This window comes from Mercenaria mercenaria, chromosome 9 (assembly GCF_021730395.1).
Source record: "Mercenaria mercenaria strain notata chromosome 9, MADL_Memer_1, whole genome shotgun sequence".
Classification (NCBI taxonomy): domain Eukaryota; kingdom Metazoa; phylum Mollusca; class Bivalvia; order Venerida; family Veneridae; genus Mercenaria; species Mercenaria mercenaria.
Window position 1 is genome coordinate 48,501,089 of NC_069369.1, and position 12,407 is coordinate 48,513,495.

General features: G+C 35.3%; 1 protein-coding gene across 2 annotated transcripts in view; it reads right to left on the reverse strand.

Moving 5' to 3' along the window:
* Window positions 1–846: 846 nt before the first annotated feature.
* LOC123547066 (VPS10 domain-containing receptor SorCS1-like) overlaps window positions 847–12,407 on the reverse strand; it is a 47,352-nt gene continuing 35,791 nt past the window's right edge. For both annotated transcript variants that reach the window (XM_045333835.2, XM_045333838.2), the window contains exons 20-24: window positions 10,332–10,448; window positions 8,734–8,836; window positions 7,166–7,349; window positions 6,347–6,492; window positions 847–6,057 (exon numbers count right to left, since the gene is read on the reverse strand). In XM_045333835.2, the coding sequence (XP_045189770.2) occupies window positions 5,969–6,057; window positions 6,347–6,492; window positions 7,166–7,349; window positions 8,734–8,836; window positions 10,332–10,448 (639 nt within the window). In that variant the 3' untranslated portion in view covers window positions 847–5,968. The remainder of the gene's footprint in view (window positions 6,058–6,346; window positions 6,493–7,165; window positions 7,350–8,733; window positions 8,837–10,331; window positions 10,449–12,407) is intronic.

Genomic DNA, 12,407 nt, shown 5'->3' on the forward strand with positions numbered 1-12,407 from the left:
GTCCAAGGTTATACAACTGAGCCTTGAGTCCAGTCTCAAACCCTAGCACATGATTGGTTGTTTGGCCACAATCCTGAAACTCCTAGCACCTGATTGGCTGTTTGGGCACAATCCTGAAACTCCTAGCACCTGATTGGCTGTTTGGCCACAATTCTGAATCTCCTAGTACCTGATTGGCCGTTTGGCCACAATCCTGAAACTGACCAATGAAAAGGCTGCATTCTCAGACAGCTCTACAAACTCTTATTTATAACACTGACACATTAATAGACCAGTCCTACTGGTATATTTCAAAACTAATTTCAAAATCAACCAATCAGGTGCTGGTCTCAAACACAGGTTTATAACCCTGGATCTATATTACAGAATGAAGTGATGTTTACATTATATAAATGTAGACATACTAGACATATACATCATATAAATAACCTGCTCATATACTACATTCACACCATTGTCATATGTTTTCTAGCTGCCAAACACACTGCAATTTATTATGGCTTTAACTCTGCTAAATTTCTATAATCATTTTATTAATGAACATGTCCATCTTTCAATTTGGACAGTAACATTAACTGTTAAAAGGGGTTCTTACCAAAAAGATACTGACTGAATGGCAAACAGTGCGGATCTTGAACAAACTGCACAGATGTGCAGACTGATCATGATCTAAACAGGTCTCAAAGGCAGAATCAATCGTGTCCAGCATGATAAGGGTTTGACACCATACTTTAACTATATATAGTAATTATAAATAACACGAGAATATAGAGATATAAAAGCAGGGAATACACGTTTTACCAAAAATTTATAATCCACTTAGTATTTTTTCTAAACTGTGCTATAACAGGTAAAGAAACAACAACAACAACAAAAAACTCAAGAAAACATCTCATTGCGAATCAAGAAATACCTATCAATATTGGCTAAATTTACCAAAGAGATTCCAGGGTATAAACAGCACAATGTATGACTATTAGTCCAGAAACATTTTCACAGATCTCTTGCATCTACATATGCATAAAATTTCAAAGCATTTTTGCAGCATTAATGTACCCTTTCATGCAAGTCATAGCAATACTTAATATACTATATACACTTTATACATCATCAGCACATAGACAATGAGTCGCATATTATATACAACTTGATAAAGAATTCATAGTAAAAATAACACATTTTTGGCAGTATTTACATGTATACTATTTAGCGACAAAAATATGGTGCTTTCAATATGAAACAAGAATTTGTAACAGAGTTACCAACGTCCCCCACCTAAGGACAATTTTCACAAAACATACTGCATGCCAATACAGTATCTTGGCATGAGCAAAAATAACAAGAGTGCAAGCATGTCACAATATTATGCCCGTCATGTAGATGTTACAGTAAAACATATTCTGTATAAGTTTGGTAGACAGTAAGCCAAAACAATGACATATCCAATTCTAACAACCAGGTTAAAAAGTTTCAAGAATAAGCTATTTATAGTAGCAACAAAGGGAAGTAAGTTTTGTTTTTCTAAGACCACAAAAAAAACTCCTTACCAGGAAGAGATACTTTAAAATACATCTAAAATTTGAAAGCAACATCTATGTAAAAAAAAATACACCACAGAAAAGTGGTCTTGATTTTTCCCTACGGTCAATTATAAAAAAGTTACAATATAAGTTATTTAAAGTCACAACAAAGGGAAGATAATCTTGAGAAAAAAAAATCTATTTATTTACTTATTTATTTGGGTTTTACTGCGCACCAACACAGTATAGGTTAAAAAAAAAATCTAAGTCCACACAATAATCATTACCAGGTAGCGAAAGGTCAAAATACACCTAAAAATTGGATGTTACATGCATGCTGTACTACTGAGAATTAAGTGGTCTCGATTTTTCCCTACGGCCAGTAATAAAAAAGTTACAATAATGAATATAAGCTATTTATAGTAACAACAAAGAGAAGTAATTCTAAATTAGGGACCTGGTTCTTGTGCATGACACTCCATCTCATGATGGTGAACAATTGTGCCAAGTTACATCAAAATACCAATATACATGAAGAAGACATGCTCCGGAAAAAGTAATTCTTGTATATGACCTTTGACCTCTAAGTGTGACCTTGACCTTAGAGCTAGGGGTCTGGATCATTTTGCAAGTCATGTCGTCTCATTATGGGGAACATTTGTACCGAGTAATTTCTAAATCCCTTGATCAATGGCAGAGTTATGAACCAGACACGAAACAGACCCTGTTAACCTTTGATGTGTAAGTGAGACCTTGACCTTGGAGCTAGGGGTCTGGGTCTTGCGCAGGACACGTCGTCTCATTATGGTAAACATTTATGCCAAGTTATTTCAAAATCCCTTCATGGATAGCAGAGTTATGGACCGGACACAAAGTGTGACGGACGGAAGGACGGACGGACGCAGCCTATTTCTATGTCCCCCTTTTTTTCTTCGAAAAAGGCAGGGGACCTAAAACAGGCTTAAGCTAAAATATATTAAAAAGAATAATTGATATCACCTAACATAATATGGATCTTTGTCAGAAAATAACATAAATAACATTTGAATGTAGGAATGACACACTTCTCATGTTATAACATCAGCAGAATCCTAAGGAATTGGCTGGTATCGAGCCTGGCAAGACTATAGTACCAACCTACCCTGAACGATTCTGAAGATGTTATGACATGAAACAAACATTAAACAAGCATTAATGCCAATCGAGCATTAAATATGAAAAAAAGGATATAACAATATATTTTACATCAACATTATTAAAATGTGCGGGAATGTCAGCGTTGTTTGATGATGTTGATGTCATATCATTTTAAATTATTCTTTTTGGGGCAGTAAACAAGAGGACCATGATGGTCCTGAATCGCTCATCTGTTCCAACATGACCCAGTTTTGAACTGAGTATGACATCGTTTTTTCTATTATCTGACACAGTGACCTAGTTTTTGAGCTTGACCAAGATATCATCAAGACAAAAATTCTGACCAATTTTCATGAAGATCCATTGAAAAATATGGCCTCTAGAGAGGTCACAAGGTTTTTTATAATTTGACCTACTGACCTAGTTACTGACGACACGTGACCCAGTTTCGAACCTGACCTAGATATCATCCCGGTGAACATTCTAATTTTCATGAAGATCCATTGAAAAGTATGGCCTCTAGAGAGGTCACAAGGTTTTTCTATTTTTAGACCTACTGACCTAGTTTTTGATCACAGTTAATAACCCAGTTTCAAACTTTATCTAGATATCATCAAGATGAACATTTAGACCAACTTTCATACAGATCCCATCAAAAATATGGCCGCTAGAGAGGTCACAAGGTTTTTCTATTATTTGACCTACTGACCTAGTTATTGATGGCATGTGACCCAGTTTTAAGTTTGACCTAGATATCATCAAGGTGAACATTCTGACCAATTTTCATGAAGATCCATTCACAAGTATGGCTTCTAGAGAGGTCACAAGGTTTTTCTATTTTTAGACCTACTGACCTAGTTTTGGACCGCAGTTGACCCAGTTTCGAAACTGACCTAGATATCATCAAGATGAACATTCAGATCAACTTTCATACAGATCCCATAAAATATGGCCTCTACAGAGGTCACAAGGTTTTTTTTATTATTTGACCTACTGACCTAGTTTTTGACGGCATGTGACCCAGTTTCAAACTTGACCTAGATACCATCAAGGTGAACATTCTGACCAATTTTCATGAAAATCCATTGAAAAGTATGGCCTCTAGAGAGGTCACAATGTTTCTCTATTTTTAGACCTACTGACCTAGTTTTTGACCGCACGTGACTCAGTTTCAAACTTGACCTAGACATCATCAAGATGAACAATCAGACTAATCTTCATACAGGTCCCATGAAAAATATGGCCTCTAGAGAGGTCACAAGGTTTTTTTTATTATTTGACCTACTGACCTAGTTTTTGAAGGCACATGACCCAGTTTCAAACTTTATCTAGATATCATCAAGATAAACATTCTGAAAAATTTTCATGAAGATCCATTGAAAAGTATGGCCTCTAGAGAGGTCACAAGGTTTTTCTATTTTTAGACCTACTGACCTAGTTTTGGATTGCACGTGACCCAGTTTCGAACTTGATCTAGATATCATCAAGATGAACATTCAGACCAACTTTCATAAAGATCCCATGAAAAATGTGACCTCTAGAGTGGTCACAAGCAAAAGTTTACGAACGGACGCACGGACGGACGACGGACGCTGCGCGATCACAAAATCTCACTTTGTCACAAAGTGACATGTGAGCTAAAAATTTAGACTTTGCTGTATCTAAAGAGGTGTTAATCGCAGAAAATCTCTCTTATTATGGTTACTCTTGTGTTAAAACACCATCTGATAACAATGCTAGAACTGTATTTTGTATTTAACGATTTCTTATTCTATATATCTACAGACTAAACTTGCCACGGCAGGAAAAAAAACCATAAAAGACCACTGCATAACTTGGATTTTTATCCCTTACCATGCATAATTTCTATAATGAACTTGTCCATCTTTCAATTCGGACAGTACCATTAACAGTTAAAAGGGGTGCTTACCAAAAAGATTCTGACTGAATGGTGAACAGTGCAGATCTTGATCAGACTGCATGGATGTGCAGGCTGATCATGATCTACACTGGCAGCAAATGCAGAATCAGTCGTGTTCAGCATGATAAAGGTTAACCTATTTACACTGCAAAACACTCGAAATGGTTGACATCATGGGCTGATGTACACACATCTAGATACCGAAGTACAAGTATGACTCAAACCTGCTTCATAAAAACAGACATTTCTTCTCTGAATAAATCCTAAATAAAACCTGCATGCATAATGTATTTATATATATACAAAATAAAACAAGCATTAAGCAAATTTCTTTTAACATATAATATATTAAAATTAATAAAAATAACTGGGAAAGACTGTCCAGCCACATTTGTCCTCTATACCAGAAATATGATTAAAATTTTGATCCTCAATGGTATATCAGCACTGTGATATTTCTCTAAATTGAAATTCCTGGTGCCCAATTTTTTTTTTGTAGTAAAACACCTTAACTTTCTTCATTCATGTTTCAACAAAGTTAACAGAATATTTGATGTTGCAAACAGCTTCACAGTAGAAAAATATAGTCTCTTACCTTCAAAGTTACAGTTAAGAATTAATAAAAGTGAAATTGAAGGCAAGTAAGAATATTTATATGAGCCGCACCATGAGAAAACCAACATAGTGCATTTGCGACCAGCATCCAGACCAGCCTGCGCATCCGCGCAGTCTGGTCAAGATCCACGCTGTTCGCTAACAGTTTCTCTAATTGCAATAGGCTTTGAAAGCGAACTGCATGGATCCTGACCAGACTGCGCAGATGCGCAGGCTGGGCTGGATCCATGCTGGTCGCAAACGCACTATGTTGGTTTTCTCATGGTGTGGCTCTTTTATATGTTTAAAGCCAACTTTGAAAGAAAACCGTACTTAATTAAAAGAACAAATCTACACAATATATGGTGTATCCGTCTTAGCACTTGCTTAAATAAGATATGAAATAAGATTATGATATAATTATGGCTAAATAAAGATTTAACGCCCATTTATATTTTCTTATTCTAATTCACCTTTTTTTATACGAGTATAATACACACACATTTGGTACTTCTAGAAAAAAAAATCTTAAAAAACTGATGAAAATACACAATCAGAAACCTTAATTTTGGGTAATTTTGTAAACTTTTTAGCAAATATCTTTTGACAAAAAATGTTCAAAAAAAGTGAAAAAGAAAAGTTCTCATTATTGCACAAAAATAGACACATCTACCACGTCACAAACCTTGACAGAATAGGGTATAACTACAGTACAGACTTGTATTGACAAAAAAAGGACAGAATTCAGAAATATACATATGTACACAGTGTCACTAGTCCTAGGCTAGAGTTTTCGTCAACAATTTACAAGTCCGACTCTATCGGGGGATCTCTCAGTCCGACTGGACCGAGGCTCATTTAGTATCATCAGTGTTGGCTGGTTATCTGAAAATATATATAAGTTTTATTTTATACAAATGGAAGTTATGTCTCAAACAGATAAAAGTGCTTACATATAAACCAAGACACATCCTGAATAGGTACAAGCATATATCTAATACCACTTTAAATACCTTGTTATTTTACCCTATGTAAAATGTGACTTTTATGTCAATTACAGTATGTTAAAATCATTCTATTAAGCATAACCACCACAAAGCACTCTCCAGTCACTGATCCGAGACAAAAGAGCCGTGGTGGCATAGACATAGAAAGAAACAACATAAATAACTACCAGGATATTCACTGTCGGGTATTATACTGTCGTCTGGATCTTCCAGACCCAATATATCCTCCTCCCCACATGAACACGTCGAGTCGTGGTGAATACGTGACCTGTGTTTCACAATTGGGTAATACTTCTTGTGTGACTTTAATTTTCTGAAAACCAGATTATAATAATTTATTACGACTTAAGACCCTTGTCTGAAATGTGCTTTACATTCTTAATAGATGTTTGCAATTACCTCCCTTTAAGTAGAAAATACTGACAAAGCTGTGTATTGCTACAGATTTCAATTCAAATTTATATTTAACATTAACACTTGATAGATACTATATTTGGAAAATTACAACAATCTGAACCAACAGGAAAGTTTAAAAACTGTTATTCTCTACGGGAACAATTTTTCATTTACACACTGGCTGGCAAGATTGAAAAAGGGAGGTAATAATAATTTTATAAAAATGATTTTCTATTGAATTGCTGATAAATATATAATTTCCAAGCAAATGTTTGAAAAATGTAATAAAAAAATCAAATTTTCCTATTATTCACTTTGAAAATTATAAGTTTAAGTTCAGTCTTGCTCAGATTTTACTAACAGTTGCACAGCAATAAAAAGCTTCCCTCCCCCCACCCCCCATCACATGGGGCATTATCATAAACCTAGAACATTTAAATAAAATATTTCTGTTTTTATTGAAAAATAACCACAAATTTAGACCAAAAAATAAATAAAATGGCCTACAGATTCCCTATATTGGCTTTTATCAATCGGACTTAATAAAAATTAACTTCATCTTATAAAATAGTTAATACAAACTGACTTACTTTCTATAATAAAATATAATTGCTACTGCTAAACCTATAACAGAAATAAGGACTGGCACTGATATATACACTGCAACCAGACTGTGTTTTTCTTGCACTGTGGTTACATTTACATGGACTGGTACCATCACTGTGACTGTTGCAGGGGGTGGTGGTATGGTGGATGATTCTGCTCCAGTCCGCACTAAAAGTCAATGAAAAAGTGTACATGTTACAAAAATGAACACACAAAAACAAATAATATGGCCATCTAATTGTATATTATGAATGTTTCTAAATATTGTATTTTGAAAATTATTGACAAATGTTCTGTTGGTTTGATATCTATTTGTTTTCAAATCTTTATTTTGGTGTTGTTTAACCTTTAGCCTGATAAATATCTAAAATGGACCAGTCCATCATTCAATTTGGGCAGTACCATTTATCATTTAAAAGGGTGTTCAGTGAAAATTTACTGACTGAATAGTGAACAGTGCAGACCATGGTCAGTCTGCACTGGTTACAAAGGCAGAATCACTTGCCGCCAACAGGCTAAAGATTAAGTAATTTGAAAGGGTCAAGTTTTCACAATAGTTTTCTGGCACATTGGGTTATATGAGGATAAATAAAGGTGATACTTTTTAGTTAATTTTTGTCAGAAGTCCAATACTCCTGCTTTTTTTTTAAACCACTAGCTCTACTCAGGATAACCATAATTTCAATAGACTGTTTGGGAACCAGTGTACTGACAGGACCAGCTTCAAGATACAATGTCATATAATAACCGCTTTATTTAAGCATTATTTACACAAAATGTTTCATCAGGAACATTTGGATGTTCACTTTTCGTGTCTATAAAAAAATCTGTTTCACAAGACTGTATTTACCTTAAGTTTTTTGATGATATCTCATCAGATTCTGTGTTTGCAAAACATTACTCTCAACGGGGACATGGCGATAGCATTGCGCATGCACAATAGTTTTAATTAGTCGAGGTATAAAATGGGAAAGAAATAACTAAATTCCATATGCCATTCGCAATAAATACTTAGCTAACATAGTAGTTTATATATTAGTTTACACCTGCAAATCATTTATAAAATGAGCCGCACCATGAGAAAACCCAAATGATAGTATGCACGCAGTCTGGTCAGGACCCATGCTATTCGCTTTCAAAGCCTATTGCAATTAGAGAAACCGTGGATCCATGCTGGTCGCAAATGCACTACCGGTATGTAGGTTTTCTCATGGTGCGGCTCAAATATGCCGCTTATTTCATTTGTAAGAGGAATGAGCATGATTTCACATTATAATGTTACAGTAATATATGAGCCGCGCCATGAGAAAACCAACATAGTGGCTTTGCGACCAGCATGGATCCAGACCAGCCTGCGCATCCGCGCAGTCTGGTCAGGCTCCATGCTGTTCGCTTTTAAAGCCTATTGGAATTGGAGAAACTGTTAGCGAACAGCATGGATCCTGACCAGACTGCACGATGCGCAGGCTGGTCTGGATCCATGCTGGTCGCAAAGCCACTATGTTGATTTTCCCATGGCACTGCTCATATATGAACTGCACAGGATACTTACAGTCGAGTATTCCGGCATCTGTTATTATAACAATATCATCACTAGTGAACAATGGGAATGCCAGGTATTGTTGCTTTGCTTGATCTATCAGCATTTCTACAACCTGTTCATGTACAAAATGTATACATTAAAAACCTTTCTTTTCTCTGTATTATCTTTTCATTATAATTATAACATTCAGCAAAACAAATCAATTAAACCTAGCTAGAAGCACACGTTCCTTATGTATTTCTGCTATGTAGTGTCTGCTATATGACCAGTGTATATTCAACACAAGTTGAGATAAAAAACAAAACTTAAAAAAAATATATGTAAATTCATTTCTGACGCCTGGTAATATGGCTGGTTTAAAGTCATAAATATTTTCCCTCAGCCCTTTAGACGTCTGGGAAAAACTTTTTACTTGTCCATCAGGCCGTCCCATAAGAGTATAGAATTGTAAAACATGTATGAAGCTGCAATGTTATTGTATGCTTTAGCAACACTTTTCCACCTGATCTATTTGTTATTATAAATAAATTCTCTTGATTTACAATATAACAATGATCAGGGTGGCCAACCCATGTGACTTCTGGATACCGTACACACTGAAAAACGTCTGATTCAGCTTTGTTTGTTTGTTTTATGTTTAATGCTATTTTTCAACAGTATTTTAGTTATGTAATGTCTGGCAGCTAACTTAACAGTGTTCCTGGATTACCTATTCTCCACAAGTAACCGCCAACTGCCCCACATGAATCAGAGGTGGAGGAGGAATGATTTCAGACACAATGTCTTTTAACAAATCGTCGCAGAGAACATACTCCTCACCCGGGGAATGACCTCACGACCCCGCAATCCATAGATCTGTACTCTTCCTATTGAGCTAAGCGGGTGGGCTCCCAACTAAGGTAACATTCTGCCTATATTTGCCTTATTACTTGACTGGTTTTCATGAAATAAATTGCCTTGAAGACACCAAAATGAGTGCATTCCTCTGTATAATGAATCTGCCATCAGTTCTCAGATTTTTTCTCAAACACTTTGCCAAACTGCTTTTTCATGGAAACACTGTGTAGATAACATCCATACTTTACCTGAATCGGGACATTTTCTACGTGTGTATCCAAAAGTCACATTAGTTGGCCAACCGGACTGGTAATTAGGCAATATTCTAAAGAAATTTTTCAATTACACTTTCAAGTTTTATCTTTGTAAATCAATCTCCACTGATTTATTTCAGTTTGTATATGAAGAAACTGTGAAGATCGAGTTTTCTAATCAGTATTATTAAGTGCTCTTTGAGAATGCGTCACCTTAAAACTCCTGTTCCTACAAAAATACTATAACCATTAGTTATGCAGCTGAAACCTTAGTTCTTTAGCTAAGGCTTAACTAAATTTGTCTTTTAAATAATCTTAAATAGATGTTTGATACTCTTCTGATTTTGCTCTTGCCACTTTTGTATTAACATGGCCAGTATCAATACAGTCAGGATGCAAAAAAAGGATTAAAAAGACATATTAAAAGATCTAAACAAGTATATACTCTTCAATTTTGGAGGAAATAATAATGATAATGTCATTATATATATACTATTTCCACAATCAGGCAAGTACCTGATAAGTTTCTGTTTCATTGATGTCCCTTTTTGGTGGAAGCACTGTCAAATCTCCAACAACAGGCTGTGTCGGTGGCACAGACATAATTATACGTGATCTTCTTATCTCCAAAATCTGAATAAACAACAAAAACAACACATGAGCCGCGCCATGGGAAAACCAACATAGTGGCTTTGCGCGCAGTCTGGTCAGGATCCATGCTGTTCGCTTTTAAAGCCTACTGCAATTGGAGAAACCGTTAGTGAACAGCATGGATCCTGACCAGACTGCGCGGATGCGCAGGCTGGTCTGGATCCATGCTGGTCACAAAGCCACTATGTTGGTTTTCTCATGGCACGGCTCACATCTTAAGATTATGTTAAGATAAATACTTCATACAGTAAAAAAGATACCAAGTCATTAATTATGACAAGATCATAAATATTCCGTCTTACAAAAAGTTATCATGAATGATGATTTAATATTTCTGACCTTAAACTACCAAAACAATTTACTGTGAAATCATTAATATTCGTGGGGGACTAATTTTCATGGATTTCGTGGTTGAGTCAATCCACGAAATTTAATCCCAACGAACAAGTAAAATTCCCATTAATTTTATGCACAAAAGTTGAAATCCACGAATTCATATCCCCACGAAATTGCGGTTTGACCAAAACCACGAAATTTCATGCCCACGAAATTAAATGATTTTACAGTATCAGTACAGTTGCTATTTTAACAATATAAATAAACTACAGCCAAGTTCATCTTTATCTTAAAATTGTACTGTGTTGCACAAGATTAATTTTCTACATATTTCACCTAACTACACATGTATACAGTATATTTATAACTTTTTTGTGCTGCCTAAAGAACTTTGAACTTTCTGTTAATAATTAATGCACAAATGTCTTAAATCTGGATGTATTTTTAGAAGTAAGAACTTTTTTGTGTGGTCAACACAGCATTTTTTTTGGCAAGTAAACATCCAGTTATGTGACAGGCCATCAAGTTTGAGGTGCATTTGTTCTATTTATAAGACTCATGAACATAAAATTTTCATAACAACAAAACAGTTAATGTCTTCAAACAGTTAATGTCTTGTTACAAATCTATTTTAGAAACTAATGAGTCTGCACTTTGAAATTTTAACAAAAATATAAAAAAACAGCAGGCAAGTCACTTTGAAACATGATAAATTACTACATAATATAATATGGGAAAAAAAGCTTACATAAAGGTGCTGACAAGTGTACTTCCCTTATATGTTTTTTTTAACAAATTACATTTTTATGATAACATTTAATCATACAGTGTGAACCTCTTCACTTTCTGCCCGAAAGATAACAAGAGGACCATGGTGGTCCTGAATCGCTCACCTGGATGAAGATCCATTGAAAAATATGGTCTCTAGAGGTCACAAGGTTTTTCTATTATTTGACCTATTGACCTAGTTTTTTAAGGCATGTGACCCAGTTTCAAACTTGACCTAGATGTCATCAAGGTGAACATTCTGACCAATTTTCATGAAGATCCATTCAAGGGTATGGCCTCTACAGAGGTGACAAGGTTTTTCTATTTCAAGACCTACTGACCTAGTTTTTAATCGCAGTTAACCCAGTTTCAAACTTGACCTAGATATCATCAAGATAAACATTCAGACCAAGTTTCATACAGATCCCATGAAAAATATGGCCTCTAGAGAGGTCACAACGTTTCTTCATTATTTGACCTACTGACCTACTTTTTGATGGCACGTGACCCACTTTCGAACTTGACCTAGATATCATCAAGATGAACATTCAGACCAACTTTCATACAGATCCCATGGAAAATATGGCCTCTAGAGAGGTCACAAGGTTTTTCTATTATTTGACCTACTGACCTAGTTTTTGATGGCATGTGACCCACTTTCGAACTTGACTTAGATATCATCAAGGTGAACATTCTGACCAATTTTCATGAAGATTTCATGAAATATATGGCCCCTAGAGAGGTCACAAGGTTTTTCTATTTTTAGACCTACTGACCTAGTTTTTGACCACACGTAACCCAGTTTCGAACTTGAACTAGATATCATCAAGATGAACT